This window comes from Pan troglodytes, chromosome 4 (assembly GCF_028858775.2).
Source record: "Pan troglodytes isolate AG18354 chromosome 4, NHGRI_mPanTro3-v2.0_pri, whole genome shotgun sequence".
Lineage (NCBI taxonomy): Eukaryota > Metazoa > Chordata > Mammalia > Primates > Hominidae > Pan > Pan troglodytes.
In genome coordinates this window covers 48,631,668-48,648,244 of record NC_072402.2, presented here as the reverse complement: position 1 = coordinate 48,648,244, position 16,577 = coordinate 48,631,668, and the positions used below count along the sequence as shown (strand labels likewise).

At 36.7% G+C, this 16,577-nt stretch overlaps 1 protein-coding gene across 17 annotated transcripts in view; it reads left to right on the top strand.

The window, feature by feature from the left end:
* Window positions 1–16,577, top strand: part of ERBIN (erbb2 interacting protein) — a 151,270-nt gene that overhangs the window by 67,998 nt on the left and 66,695 nt on the right. For 16 of the 17 annotated variants that reach the window (XM_001162676.5, XM_001162804.5, XM_001162761.5 and 13 more), the window contains 2 exons: window positions 14,913–14,991; window positions 16,415–16,504. The exons of the other annotated variant lie outside the window; for it this stretch is intronic. In XM_001162676.5, coding sequence (XP_001162676.3) covers window positions 14,913–14,991; window positions 16,415–16,504 — 169 coding nt within the window. The remainder of the gene's footprint in view (window positions 1–14,912; window positions 14,992–16,414; window positions 16,505–16,577) is intronic. 17 annotated transcript variants of the gene reach the window in all.

Here is a 16,577-nt window from a genome sequence, read left to right as displayed (position 1 = left end):
AGTACAACGTTGAAAAGAAGTGGCAGGAATAGGCATCCTTGCCTTATCCCAGATCTTAAAGGAAAAGCTTTCAACTTTTCATTGTTAAGTATGATGTGAGCTGTGGGTTTGTCACATATGGCCTTTATTGTGTTGAGGTGCTTTCCGTCTATACCTGATTTGTTGAGAGTTTATTATGAAAGGACGTTGAATTTTGTCAAATGCTTTTTCTGCATCCATTGAGAGATTTTTTTCCTTTGTTTTGTTGATGTGACATATCACTTTTATATATATGTTGAAATTATTAAGGCCAAGTAGTCTTGTTTAGTATGTTTAGTTTGATATTCATTAAGTATGGAAGATACGTTCTAAAATGTTAAGTCCTTACCTCAGAAGGAGAGAGAAATCAGCCCTTGAAATTTTTAGAATGAGTGTGTATTTCTTTTATAATTACAAAAAAGAAAGAATCACATGAGGATAAATTTTAAATGGTCTGACCAAATATAGGACTTTCACTAAACACTAAATACTGTCATGTAATACTTCTTAATAAGAATTGGGGAAAAAACTTTATAAACAAGTCCCACCAAGTTAGTGCAGCAGTGCCAGCAAATATGTAGTAATCATATTCCACAGCTCTTAGCTTCAAAGTCATTCTTTGTCCTAATGATATGAGTATCCAGAAGTAATCCTTCTCCTATCAGTTTTCCTAAATTTTAGGACTTATGATGAAGCATTTTAGGGCTTATTAGAATTCATCCTGTTTTCACAATTAACAGTTAACTTTGGCAAGCTAATTAACCAGGTGTCTGTCTACACACACACACACAAAGTTATGTTGGCTCACGCCTGTAATCTCAGCACTTTGGGACGCTGAGGTGGGTAGATCACTTGAGGTCAGGAGTTCAAGACCAGCCTGGCCAATGTGGTGAACCCTGTCTCTACTAAAAATACAAAAATTAGCCAGGCGTGGTAGCACGTGCCTGTAGTCCCAGCTAGTCAGGAGGCTGAGGCATGAGAATCACTTGAACCCCAGGAGACGGAGATTACAGTGAGCCAAGATAGCACCACTGTACTCTAGCTTGGGCGACACAGCAAGACTCTCAAAAAAAAAAAAAAAAATATATATATATATATATATACACATATATTTATATATCTCCACGTATTAAATTCTATTTATTTTAGTTGCAGGTCATTGAAATGTATGTTTTATAGGATTATGATCAAATCAGGACTTCTGTTTTAAGGATTTATTATTTGCTTATGTTCATCCTAGGTTAAGGTGAAGGTTTTAGTGGTTAGTGCCGTACTGACGTTCAGTTCACAATAACTAATAAATTTTAGCTTTAAAGACAGTACTGTATTTTATATTACCTTTTGTTATTGAGCTGTTTAACTTTAGAGCTATTTGTATTTTGAATAAATTTATTATTTAATTTTTATTTAGATTGGATTCATGCATAGTGATGTCCTGCTTTTTATCTAGCTATCTTAAAAATTTTTGGCCAGGCCCAGTGGGTCACACCTGTAATCCCAGCACTTTGGGAGGTCGAGGTGGAAGGATCCCTTGAGCTCAGGAGTTTGAGATCAGCCTGGGCAACATAGCAAAACCTTGTTTCTACAAAAAATCATAAACTTTGCTGCACATGGTGGCATGTGCCTGTGGTTCCGACTACTTCAGGCTGTTGTGGGAGGATTGCTTGAGCCTGGGAAGTCAAGGCTGCGGTAAGCCGTGATCATGCCATGGCACTCCGGCCTGGAAAATAGAGCAAGACCCTGTCTCAAAAAAAAAAAAAAAATTATGCCCAAATAAGAAACATGTGTAAAAGGTAAAAGAACACACATGGCTTCACCAGTTGTTAGCATTTTGTTACATTTGTCTTACTTTTCTTTTTCATGTATGTGAATTTAAATATGTTCAGGAAAAAGATATATGCATATCATTGCTTATATAAAACGTCTTTTTGGCTGTGCGTGGTGGCTCACCCCTGTAATCCCAGCATTGTGGGAGGCCAAGGTGAGCAGATTACCTGAGGTCAGGAGTTTGTGACCAGCCTGGCGAATGTGGTGAAACCCCGTCTCTACTAAAAATGCAAAAAATAAGCCAGGCTTGGTGGCGGACGCCTATAATCCCAGCTACTCGGGAGTCTGAGGCAGGAGAATTGCTTGAGCTCGGGAGGCAGAGGTGGCAGTGAGCCGAGATTGTGCCATTGCACTCCAGCGACGAGAGAGACTCCATCTCAAATGAATAAATAAATAAAAACAAAAGTCTTTTTGCTAAGCTTATTTAAATTTAAGTTGGAGGCATCATGTCTTCACTCCTAAATGTTTAAATATGCATCCCCTAAGAACAGGGGAATCGGAATAACCACAACATCATTATCACTCTCGAGAAATTTAACATCACAATTCCCCTGTTGCCTAATAATGCTCTTTTAAACTCTTTAGGCCCCTTCTGCATATCCCTCCTTACAAGTTAAAGATCATGTAAAGCATTTAGTTGTTGTGTCTCTGGTCCTTTTAAATCAGGAACAGTTTGCTCATGATTTTCATGACAATTTCCATTTTTGAAGTGTTTAGATCAGTTGGCTTTTGATTTGTGTGACTTTTCCTCTCATTATTTTATTCAGGCTAAATGTCTGCCGTTTCAGACTTTTCCTTGAGGGCAGTGTGAAATTTGTGTTTCCATCCCTAGTACTTAGTATTAGTGCTTGGTGGTGCCTGATACATTCCAAAGTAAATGAATTTGATTACCATCAGATCTCTATGGATGTTGACACATAATCCACAGTATTATAGAATTCTAGAATTATTGTCACTTTAGTTGTCATCATATCTACTTTTCATCCTAAAGGAGTATCTCTACATATGTTGACAGATAAATTAATCCAGAGTATTATAGAATTCTAGAATTATTGCCACTTTAGAAATCATCACATCTACCTTTTCATCCTAAAGGAGTATCTTTCTGATCTTTTTCAATGGGAGTTGTTAAGGTATAAGGAAAGGGACTCAAGATAATTTGGGTATTGATTAAAAATCGTATGCATCTGAAATTGTATGTATTGGGTAAACTTTGCTATCAGTCTTTATGGTATAGAAGTATTGCTTGGCTCAGTAATGAAAATAACTTGCATATATGCTTCATGAAAATGGATTAACCTCATGTTTATTACTCTAAAATGAGAATGGTGGAATTATGGCTATGTTCTAACCCTACAGCATCATTAAATTAATATCCTAGGCTTTTGTATAACTATTTAAAGAATTACATGTTGTAGAGTTAGGCAACCTATTAGACTGCAGAGTAGCTCTTTTACCTTTCTAGTTTAGCATTTTGTTGTTGCTTCTACTATATTGAAAACTTTTAAACAATTATTTCAACCTGTGAATGTTTTTGAGGCGTTGGAGATAATCTTTATGTGATCAAAAGATTTAGGAAAAGTACTTAAGTGTTCTTCCTCAAGGAGGAATGACGTTATTTATTGCTGCCAATAAGTCTTAGTTTATTGACTAAAAATTAAATTGGTCTGTTCTTGTTATATGATTCCTCACATAGAAGGGACCATATCTATTCTTTAACTTGCAGAATTGGTTTTTTTGCATTTTACTTGTTACTTGTATTTTTTCTCCTTTTAGTCTTGAATTGATGTCTAAGTGAAACTTCACTTCATTGTTCATAACAAGGCTAGCTGAAAGGAGACAAGAGACTATGATAGTGTCAGAAGTTACCTTGCCAAGTAAAAATTCTAGTTATTTTAATTCCTCATCTTATATTCTTCATAAGTGGTGTATTTAACCCATTTTACTTTTAGAGAGCTGAGATAATTTTAATCAACCTGTAGTATTCAACCCTAATATGTATGTTTGTATAGGTCTATTGTGTTGAAAAAAAATTAATAAAGCACACATATTAGGTTGCATATTAGGTCGATGTGGCTGGATGTTAGAAATTTGAATTTTGTTGCATTTTTGATTTGATAATAGACTGCTTAAAAGAAAGGTTAGTACATTTAAGCAAATGTAATATTTTGAAATTATTAAAATGTAATTTCATGAAATTATTAAAATTTAATAATATAAGCTATTACTGTTTTGCTTATATTTAAGCTCTAGTGTTTTCTCCTTTTAGGTTTTTATATCATTTCAGTCTAATATTTAAGTTTATCATAATATGCTAGGTACAGTTTTCAGATTCATTAGCTGTTGTGCACTGTTTGGAAGGAGGCAGGAAACTTGTGGCATACTTTGTTATTCATCATATCATCAAGCTGTATTTCTTTAAAAGCACTTGCTTTTAGGATTTTGGCTTTTAGGCTGTGATAGTTTCTGATTTTTTATGTAGTTCTTATCAGTGTTTTTCATTTGGTAAGTTAGCATGGTTTAGGAATAAAAAGAAATGGCCTCTATTCTTTGCTTCTCTGTTTATTGGTCTGGTTATTAAACTGGGGACTTAATCTGAATTTGTTAGTTCATCTGTAAGATTGTTAAACACATGAAATGGATCAGTCTAGGAAGTATATAATTCTAAGGGATTTAATATTTGTATTTATCAAGAAATTCAGTTTTTTCTTTTACAGTCTATGATAAAACTGGAATGTTAATTTGTTCTGGGTCTTAATTTGCTCTTCTCTTTCTTTTCTCGAGTTTTGGTTTACTGTATGTATGCTTTTTATTTTATTTTATTTTATTTTACTCTAAGTTCTGGGATACATGTGCTGAACGTGCAGGTTTGTTACATAGGTATACACGTGCCATGGTGGTTTGCTGCACCTATCAACCCGTCATCTAGGTTTTAAGTTTCACATGCATTAGGTGTTTGTCCTAATGCTATCCCTCCACTTTCCCCTCACTCCCCATCAGGCCCCAGTGTGTGATGTTCCCCTCCCTGCGTCCATGTATTCTGATTGTTCAACTCCCACTTATGAGCAAGAACATGCGGCGTTTGATTTTCTGTTCCTGTGTTAGTTTGCTGAGGATGATGGTTTCCAGCTTTATCCATGTCCCGGCAAAGGACATGAACCCATTCTTTTTTATGGCTGCATAATATTCCATGGTGTATTATGTGCCACATTTTCTTTATCCAATCTGTCATTGATGGGCATTTGAGTTGGTTCTAAGTTTTTGCTATTATAAATAGTGCTGCAATAAACATAATGTGTGCATGTACACTTTTTAAAGTTATAAAAAGTTCTCTAAGCTGCTATCCCAAGCCATTGCAAATAGCAACCAGTATTAGAGAAATGATCTCCTGTTGCAATCAAATGGCTTTTCTTGTAGGGAAGACTGAGATGATGTGATTAAAACATTCTGTCAAAGTGGTTGATGGGGAAAGCTGGTGGGGAGGGGAGATAAAAGAAAAACCGTGTAGCTATTAATTCTCTTATATGAACATACTGAATAAAATGCCAGGGATTACAAGGCAGAGAAACCAGAAAGAGTAGCTCAGATCCTTCTGTCTAATATGGCAATACTAGCGAGGTTAACCAAGGTATTTCTTTTTAGTTGAGTCAAAAAGCCCAGGAAGAGTGAATTGAAAGTTTGTGGTCAAAGCAGAAAGCAGTTCTTTTAACTTGAGAAAATCTGATGATTGGGGACAAACTAGTGGAAAAGCCTTTTCACATTAAACTAAAAGAAGTTAAATTGATTAAGAGGATATTACAGATTGATGGGGAAGTTACGGTATGTTGCTCTTGTGTTTTAAATTTCTAAAATTGCCATTTTGCTTTGTAGTTGACGTTTTGAGCCCAGCTGTTTTAATAAATCACTTTATTTAAGATAATGAAAGAAGGAAAACCATGTTTTACACTGTCCATGTTTAGACTGGTGATTTCTGGCCACTGCCAAGTGTTTTGATAAATGTAGACTGTTAACTGGAGTGTGCACTCATTTGTGCCCTACCATAGCATAGGCATTATTATTTGTTGTGTTATATCTGGTCCAAATCATACATGTGTTATCCTCTGGAAGCTATCATCATTTGAGTTTGCAATTTCCGGTTAGTTTTGACCAGAACTCGAGTGTTTTATTCTGTAGTATGGTAATCATTGCCTTTGGAGTGCAGGAACAGTAAGGGACTCCTGTTGACTTAAATTCAACAACTGGGACAGTGGGATGTTGACACCTGCCTGGCAGAGACCACCAGGGACTCACCTGCAGTTGAACAGTTTGTGTTTATTACTTCATGGTGAGCAAAAACTCATATTATTGGGATTCATGAGGGTCGCAGAAGGTGTAAAAAAAAATACAGGATTTGGGCTTTTGCTTGGTGATATTGGGAAGGTTTCAGAAAATAACGGTTTGCTGTGGATGGGATGCTGTCAAGAAGTGGGGTAATTCTATGATTGGGTATCTTAATGTTATCTATAGAGAAGTTGATTAGAGTAGAACTAAAGCTGTAATCAGTAAACAATACATCAGTCACTTATTATCTGGGAAAAGGTGCTGTTTGGTATTTTTTGGCTTGGACAATATCATATTTTGTCTTTTTTCAGACATGATTATAAATGTGTTTTTGTCTTGATATATCATGGTTACAGAATGGATTGGTGTGATATTGATGTTCTGTGAAATAGTTTTGTTCAGCAGGAGAACACTGAGGCCTCCATCTGAATGCCAGGGCTTGTTTGTATTAAGACCAAGGACTAGTGATAGTACCAGGCCAGCTCCTAGGTGTCAGAAGGGGTTTTCTCTTTCTCAGAAGTAAAGAGAGAGAGTTCTTCTGTAACTAAGTGAGAGTGATTTGAAGAAGACATTTGTGTTTTATGATATCTAATCTAGAGCTTCATTTTACATTGGAGCAGCTGTCTTTATTTATTTTTTTTTTTTTTTAAGAGGCGGCGTCTCGCTCTGTTTGTTGCCCAGGCTGGAGTACAGTGGCATGATCATAGCTCACTGCATCCCGAACTCTTGGACTCAGGGAGGCTTCCCCCTCATCCTCCTGAGTAGCTGGGACTACAGGTGCGCACCACCATGCTCGGCTATTTTTTTTTTTTTTTTTTTTAATTTAAGAGATGGGGTTTTGCCATGTTGCCCAGGCTGGTCTTGAACTCCTTGGCCTCAAACAGTACTCCCAATACCTTGGCCTCCCAAAGTAGTGGGAATACAGGCGTGAGCCACCATGCCTGGCCAGCAGAATTTTGTTACTAAAGAAGTATACGTCAAAGAAGAAGCATTATTTATTGAAGTCGTGATAATTAGAAAAGAACAGATAGTTGACAGAGAATTAAGAAGTAAATTGTGATAAAATTCAGTCTGTGTGTGCGTGTGTGCGTGCGCACGTGTGTGTATGTGTGAGTTGAGACAGAATCTCTATCACCCAGGCTGCAGTACAGTGGTGCGATCTCAGCGCACTGCAGTCTCCACCTCCCAGGTTCAAGCAATTCTTGTACCTCAGCCTCCCAAGTAGCTGAGACTACAGGTGCAGGCCACCATATCTGGCTAATTTTTTTTGGTATTTTCAGTTTACACGGGTTTTCGCCATGTTGGCCAGGCTGGCCTCGAAATCGTGACCTCAAATGATCTGCCCACCTCAGCCTGCCAAAGTGCTGGTATTACATGCGTGAGCCACTGCACCCTGCCCCTGTGTACTTTATCTGTAAGGATAAAATGAGCCATCTTTGGAGAGTAGGTAACACAGTTGTTGAGGGTAGGCCTTGAGCAAAAACTTGAAGCCATGTGAATAACTAAGGTAAGGTTGTACCAGAAGCTATTGTGTAAGGTGTGAGCATCTATAGCATGTGTGAGGACTGTTCCCGGGGTAACTAAAACAGTGTGAGCAAGATGGGAGTGCAATAGGAATAGAAGCCAGGGAGGTGGGGATTTACAGGAGCAGCTAATGAAGAGCCTTGGAGGCATTTGTATGCACTTTGACATTTACCGTCAGTAGAATAGAGTCACTTGGAAAGTTTTGAATAGATAATTCAGAGCATGATGTGACTTGTGTTTAAGTTTAATCTGTCTATATATATATAGACAGGGACTGTGGGCATGTGGGTGAAAAACAACCAGTTCAAATGCTGTTTCAGTCATCTGAGGTGATAGTGATGGACATAGTGAGATGAGGACAGCCCCTGGATATGCTTGAAGGTGGAATCAATAGCAGTATACGACGGATCGGATGTGGGATGTGAGAGAAGAGTCAAGGATGCCCTCAGTGATTTTGGTCATGCCCTTGGAAGGACAGAGTTGCCATCAGTTGAGATGTGGAAATCTGTGGGAGTTGTAATTTTTAATAGAAAAAATCAGGAGCTCAGTTTTTTTGAGATCTAGTTGTTCATAGGGGTCTGGAGTTTAGTAAAGAGAAAAACTGTGCTAGAGATAAATATTTGGGAGTTGTCACCATATGGATATTTAAAGCCTGAGATTAGATGCATTCGCCAAGGGCATGATTGTCAATAAAAAGAAGGCTAAAGAATGAGCCCTGGTTGGGCAATCAGGCAGGAGAAGGAAATAAAGGGTATTCAGTTAGGAAAAGAGGAAGTCAAATTGTCCCTGTTTACAGATGACATGATTATATATCTGGAAGACCCCATCGTCTCAGCCCAAAATCTCCTTAAGCTGATAAGCAACTTCAGCAAAGTCTCAGGATACAAAATCAATGTGCAAAAATCACAGGCATTCTTATACACCAGTAACAGACAAACAGCCAAATCATGAGTGAACTCCCATTCACAATTGCTTCAAAGGGAATAAAATACCTAGGAATCCAACTTACAAGGGACGTGAAGGACCTCTTCAAGGAGAACTACAAACCACTACTCAATGAAATAAAAGAGCATACAAACAAATGGAAGAACATTCCATGCTCATGGGTGGGAAGAATCAATATCGTGAAAATGGCCATACTGCCCAAGGTAATTTATAGATTCAATGCCATCCCCATCAAGCTACCAATGACTTTCTTCACAGAATTGCAAAAAAAAAACTACTTTAAAGTTCATATGGAACCAAAAAAGAGCCCGCATCGCCAAGTCAATCCTAAGAGAAAAGAACAAAGCTGGAGCCATCAAGCTACCTGACTTCAAACTATACTACAAGGCTACAGTAACTAAAACAGCATAGTACTGATACCAAAACAGAGATAAAGACCAATGGAACAGAACAGAGCCCTCAGAAATAATGCCACATACCTACAACTATCTGATATTTGACAAACCTGACAAAAACAAGCAACGGGGAAAGAATTCCCTACTTAATAAATGGTGCTGGGAAAACTGGCTAGCCATATGTAGAAAGCTGAAACTGGATCCCTTCCTTACACCTTATACGAAAATTAATTCACGATGGATTAAAGACTTACATGTTAGACCTAAAACCATAAAAACCCTAGAAGAAAACCTAGGCAATACCATTCAGGACATAGGCATGGGCAAGGACTTCATGTCGAAAACACCAAAAGCAATGGCAACAAAAGCCAAAATTGACAAATGGGATCTAATTAAACTAAAGAGCTTCTGCACAGCAAAAGAAACTACCATCAAAGTGAACAGGCAACCTACAGAATGGGAGAAAATTTTTGCAATCTACTCATCTGACAAAGGGCTAATATCCAGAATCTACAATGAACTCAAAAACTTCACAAGAAAAAAACAACCCCATCACAACGTGGGCGAAGGATATGAACAGACACTTTTCCAAAGAAGACATTTATGCAGCGAAAAGACACATGAAAAAATGCTTCTCATCACTGGCCATCAGAGAAATGCAAATCAAAACCACAATGAGATACCATCTCACACCAGTTAGAATGGCAATCATTAAAAAGTCAGGAAACAACAGGTGCTGGAGAGGATGGGGAGAAATAGGAACACTTTTACACTGTTGGTGGGACTGTAAACTAGTTCAACCATTGTGGAAGTCAGTGTGGCGATTCCTCAGGGATCTAGAACTAGAAATACCATTTGACCTAGCCATTCCATTACTGAGTATATACCCAAAGGATTATAAATCATGCTGCTATTAAGACACATGCACATGTATGTTTATTGCGGCACTCTTCACAATAGCAAAGACTTGGAACCAACGCAAATGTCCAACAATGATAGACTGGATTAAGAAAATGTGGCACATATACACCATGGAATACTGTGCAGCCATAAAAAATGATGAATTCATGTCCTTTGTAGGGACATGGGTGAAGCTGAAAACCATCATTCTCAGAAAACTATCACAGGGACAGGGAACCAAACACTGCATGTTCTCACTCATAGGTGGGAATTGAACAATGAGAACACTTGGGCACAGGGAGGGGAACATCACATACCAGGGCCTGTCGTGGGGTTGGGGGAGGGGGGAGGGATAGCATTAGGAGATATACCTAATGTTAAATGACGAGTTAATGGGTGCAGCACACCAGCATGGCACATGTATACATATGTAACAAACCTGCACGTTGTGCACATGTACCCTAAAACTTAAAGTATAATAAAAAACAAAAAAAAAGAATGAGCCCTGGTTGTACCCAACATTTAACAGATCTGGAAGAAGAGAAAATGCAAAAGCTACTGAGAAGGAACACTACTAAGGGGGGAGAAGCTAGTCAAATGAAAATGTTTGTTTTCCTTATTGCATTTTAGCTTCTCATGAAAAAGGACTGTGCCTTAAATATCTATGGTATATAGCATAGTGTCTGATACTAACACATTTGCTGAATAACTTTGAAGATAGGTAATTTCAGCTTGGGATAGGTTGAGTTTGAGGCGTGTGAACAAAATCTAATGGGCATTTGAAAATTCTTAGCAGCAGCTAAGGAGGGAGGTGGGAACTGGAGATACAGATTTAGAACCTACAAATGTATGTGGTAGGAACTGAAGTCAGACTAAACACATTGCTAGCAATTTTCAAAAGTAGAAAACCAGTGTTTCAAAACTATTTGCTTAGGGCAAAATTACTACTATGTGTCTGAAAGCCAGTAGTAATTTAGAATTTGTAATTTCACAGGCATTTGTGGAGTACTTTTTATAAACCACATGCTATGGAATAAAGTACTTTATAATATAAAAAGTATGAAGTATTCAGGGCCAGGCACGGTGGCTCACACCTGTAATCCCAACACTTTGGGAGGCTGAGGTGGGGGGATCACGAGGTCAGGAGATCGAGACCATCCTGGGTGACATGGTGAAACCCCATATATAAAACCCCTAATATAAAAAATTAGCCGGGCGTGGTGGCGGGCGCCTATAGTCCCAGCTACTTAGGAGGCTGAGGCAGGAGAATGGTGTGAATACGGGAGGCGGAGCTTGCAGTGAGCTGAGATCGCGCCACTGCACTCCAGTCTGGGCAACAGTGTGAGACTCCATCGCTAAATAAATAAATAATTATGAAGTATTCTTTTGTATTTGTGGGAGATGATCCAAGCATTAATTTCCACTAAATAACATTAAGCTAATAAATACATTTTTATAGGAATTAAACACAATATTTGTAATTTAAAGTTCTTGAAATTGTTCTCCATATGGTATTTTAGATCAGTAGAACATATTATATAGTCTTAGGTCTTTTTCTCTTTAGATAGACTTTATCATGTACTAAAAATACTATAACTCCTGGAAATAATATCTTTTACTTGGCTATTTTGAAATACTGTATAGATTTTAATAACAACCAATAAAGATGAGATATTTAGCTAAATTTTAAAATGAATTTGAATGCCAGTGAGAACTGTATAGAATGTTTTCTTGCTCCACCCAAACATGGAATGTTTTACTTCTTAAAAAGTATTAAGAATTATGCACCACAACCAAATCCATTCCATGTTTTCAAGGTCGGATCATTACTTGAAAATCAGTGTCATCCACCACATCAGTAGACATATAATTAACTCAGCAATTCCAGTCTTAGGTATTTACCCAAGAGAAATGCAAACATTTCCACAGAATGACTTTAAAAAAATACAAAAATTTTCAGTGCAACTTTTTCACAGTAATTCAAAACTCCCTCTGCTTACTCTGTAACTCCACAACTCCACATTGGCGTCTGAGCACGACATGTACCCTAGAATTCTAGCCCCACTGCCACCAGGCACTGCTACATGCTCTCCCTAGGCTCTGCAGCAGCAGACATTGCCCTTTCATTTAAAAAATATTTAGTCAGTTCAGCAAAGGGACGCTCTTGTAATATATTAGGAGCATCATTTTAATGCATCCTTAATGGAATGATCACTTAAAGACAATTGTTCCTCGAAGAACTGATAAAGATTTCACTCCTAAGGAAAAATTCAATAATGTTAAGTATTTTGTATGTAAATGAATGAGAGAAAAGAAGATGGTAGGTAAGTGAAATTCAGCAAACATTTGTTGTACAAAGGTACAATGTGCTGAATAGTAACATGTACTTAAAGTGGAGAATTGAGTCAATCTAAATAAAACCTAGCAATAATACAAAGAGGACACAGGTACTACAAAGTAAACAATTGTAAAAATGCCATAAAATGCATAATTGAACTCTTTGGAGAGTTAAATTTCATTGAGTTTAGAGATCAGGATAGGCTTTCAGAAGATCCTACTGGTTTTGCTGGGAGGAAGAGCATTCTAAGTAAAAAGAATGTCTTGTAGATCAGTGTTCAGTGTTAATTTGGAGGCTTGGAATAGGATTGCCAAGTTTGTTTTACCAGTAAGAAAATTCCTGTCTCCCATCTTCAAAAGAAACATCTCCCACATTCCTATTTTATCATCTTTTTATTAAAAATGACTTTTTTCCACTCAAAAGGGGAAGAATAAATGATACAAAGCTACTAAATTTTAAAACTTAGATTAAGTGAAAAATAAATTACCAAAATCAATGTAAGAAGTAGAAAACTGAAAAGACCAGGGAATGCAACATTAAAATGAATTAGTAGTCCGAAACAGTGCCAGTTAAAAATTCTGTGTTTAGCATTTTGAACAACCACCAAACTACTTTCCATAGTGGGTATATCAGTTTGCATTCTTACCAGCAATGTGTATAGTTCCCAATTTCTTGACATCCTCACAAACACTTGTTACTTTCACTTATTGCATTTATTTGTTAGGTCTCATGGGTCCTTAGTCTTCCTCTCATTACTTCCTTAGTCTTCCTTTGTCGTTTTTTGACCTTGATAGTTTTGAAAGTTATTGGCCATTTATTTGACAGAATTTTACTTAATTTGGATTCGTTTGGTGCTTACTTATGATTAAATTCAGGTTGTGTGTTTTTGGCAAGTATACTCCAAAGTGATATGATATTGTTTGTGAGTACATCTCAGATTAGTTGCCACATGATGATGATGTTAACTGATGATGCCAACTTTCAAGCAATTTTGAAGGTTAAGGTGGTGCTTGTCAGATTTCTCTACTGTGAAGTGAATTTTTCCTTTTTAATTGCCAAGTGTCTTGTGGAAATAATCTTTTGAGTCTCTATTAATACCGTTTTTCATCATACTTTTACCCACTAGTTTTAGCATGCATTGATGAGTTTTGACTGAAACAGTTACTACTGTGTCATTTCCTATTTGGTGGTTTTGCATCATTCATTTTTCATCACCTGACATCTATATATGATATTGTGGTAAGGTTGTTTACTTAAAATCATGTAGTGATGAAGTTGAAAGGGTCTGAAATGGTTCTCTAATGACAATCCTGTTAATCATATCATGTTAATGGAGCAATGGATCTTACAAACACAGGCTATATAAAATTCATTTTTGGAATGTCTTAAATGTTTTTTATTAGCATTCCTTTAGTCTAGATTAGAACGGTGCTTTTTAAAGTTGATCTGTGGACCAATGGTAGTCCACAAATTATTTATTACTTTATTTTGGCTGTGATAATTTAAAGGAATGAGTAAATGCTCAGAATCTTTCACTGCAGTTTGATGTTATTCCAGTTGTACAGTATTTTGTAAGTGTATTGGTCCACAACAGATTGGAAAATTTAAAAACCATAATCTTTTATCTCATTTGGCTGGAAAAGCACTGGTCTAGGATACTCCAAAGCTGAAATGTCTAATAGATCTATTGAATATATCTATCATAGTATTCAGAAATCACTGCATTTTAAAGCAGTTATCATATTTTTAGCATGACATTGGGTTACGTGAAGGGAAAAGGTTGAGAAAGGGGAATATAAATGTAGTTAGGAAAAACAGGATAGGTGCAGGAAAGAAAAAATGTTTCATTATCTTAGGGTGGACAGTGCTGCCTTCAGGCATATCCACTGGCATATCTGATGTAGACTGTCTTCCTCTTCTATCTGCAGCTTTATTTTCAGCTTTGCTTATGTATATTAGGAACCAGCTCAATCAAGAGCCCAGCATTTAAAAAAACAATCCTTGGCCTGTGGGGTGGCTCAAGCCTGTAATCTCAGCACTTTGGGAGATCGAGGTGGGTGGATCACCTGAGGTCAGGAGTTCGAGACCAGTCTGACCAGCATGGTGAAACCCCGTCTCTACTGAAATACAAAAATTAGCTGGGCATGGTGGCGGGCCCCTGTAATCTCAGCTATTCAGGAGGCTGAGGCAGGAGAATCACTTGAACCCAGGAGGCAGAGGTTGCACTGAGCCTAGTTCGCCCCACTGTACTCCAGCCTGGGCAACAGATCAAGACTCCCTCTTAAAAACAAATAAAAATAATGAAAAACGGTCCTTTTTTTTTAAAGTGAGAGAAACAGAAAGAATGTTAAATGTTCTACAATTTAGGTCCTTAACATCACATGTAGAAGGCACTAATTTTCAGAAGGAAAGAAAGGTAAAAACCAATTAAAGTAATTAGCAGTTATAAAGAGGCAAATAAAAGGAGGAAAGATAAAGAAATTGTTGTGCAGGTCATTGTTTAGTTCACATTGATGTTGTCAGTTCATCTGGTTCCTTGTTAATTGGTATATTACTTTAGAATCTGGAAGGCATATATTATTGTTACTGTTATTATTTTGTCCTTTGTAATAGATCTTTTAATTTGATCGTTGTTTGTTTTCTAGGAATACAGGAGTTTCCAGAAAATATAAAAAATTGTAAAGTTTTGACAATTGTGGAGGCCAGTGTAAACCCTATTTCCAAGTAAGTTCTCAGGTGAATTATAAATTACTTTTGTGAATAAAACAATTATGAAACTAGTAGATATTATTGTACATATTTTAACAAAAATTTTATATCAATCTTAAGTCTATACAAAATTTCAATTTTAGAGTTAAAAAGTAATCTTTTAAATAATCATTCTAACCCCATGTACTACTGAGGTAAATTTGTGATCCCAAAGAGATAGTGAGAGTGTTTTGCTCCAAGTCTCACAGATAATTAATGTCAGAAATGAGAGTAGAATCCACATTTCCTCACTCTGTGTTATTTACACCCTAGAGGAGTGTCTTTGCCTTCAAATCAGGTGTGTGGTACCTTCAAACTTTTGAAAACAATAAAGGAAACCAAAAGTTTCTTCGCAGTTTTAACAGAAGGCAAAACAACAGGAAACAGAAACAAAACAATAACAAAAAAAGAAAAAACTATATGATTGGTTGCAGTGTATCAGAAGATTGTGAATGTCCATTTATGATGGTGATGACTGTAAACAAAGTTTTCCTGGCACCAAGGCTGTTAAATTTTGGAAAAATTGAATGGTGAAGCAAAAGATGACTAGAAAGAAGCATAGCAATCCAGAACCAACATGTAAAGATTATGTATAGCCTCTTCATTTGAAAATATTGCTCTAGTATCAAATTCTAGATCTTTACTTGTTTCATAATCAACAAAAAATAGAAGTAAAGCTAACACACGTAGGTTGTTACATGGCCCTAACGTCATTCAGCTTTAAATGTTTTTTCTTTTCATTTGCTTATTATAAAATCGTATAATCTTAAAATTATTTAGGAGCCAAATATTGAAATTGAAAGTAATCTAAACCAGTGGTTCTCAACTGGGGGCTCTCATTCCCCAGCAGACTTTTGGCAGTTTCTGGATACATTTTTGGTTTTCACAGTGGGGTATTTGTGTGCATGCATGCACACTATTGGCATCTAGTTTGTAGAGATCAGTGTTGTAGCTAAACATCCTACAGTGCACAGGACAGCCTATGTACAACAAAGAATTATTCAGCCCAAAATTTCTCTGCCAAGGTTTAGAAATTCTTTTCTAGTCCTTTGAATTGAGAGTAGATAAGACAGATTTCAAGAGTGCCTGCTGATTTCAGAGTTATACCCTAAATATATTTTTATGTATTGTGGCTCATTCATAGTTGACTGTTTTGTTCAGATTTTACATTATTAAAACAAATATTACCTCATTTTCTGTTTACAAAGTGATGAAGATACATTGAAACAAGTAGGTTATTATAAAAGGCAAATCTTTGAAGGGGCTCTCAAAAGTAGCCACTCATAACAGAAGCGACTGTTTTCTATCTGTTGGGAAAATATCTTATGAGAGTCTTAGATTTTAATAAAAGACTGAATTTCTTACATGAACTTAACTTAAATTCTGGTATTTTATGTAGGCTCCCTGATGGATTTTCTCAGCTGTTAAACCTAACCCAGTTGTATCTCAATGATGCTTTTCTTGAGTTCTTGCCAGCAAATTTTGGCAGGTAAATTATGGTTTCTTCTAAAACGTTTTATTATTAGCTCTTATAAAGTTTACGAAACTATAAGCTGCTTTGG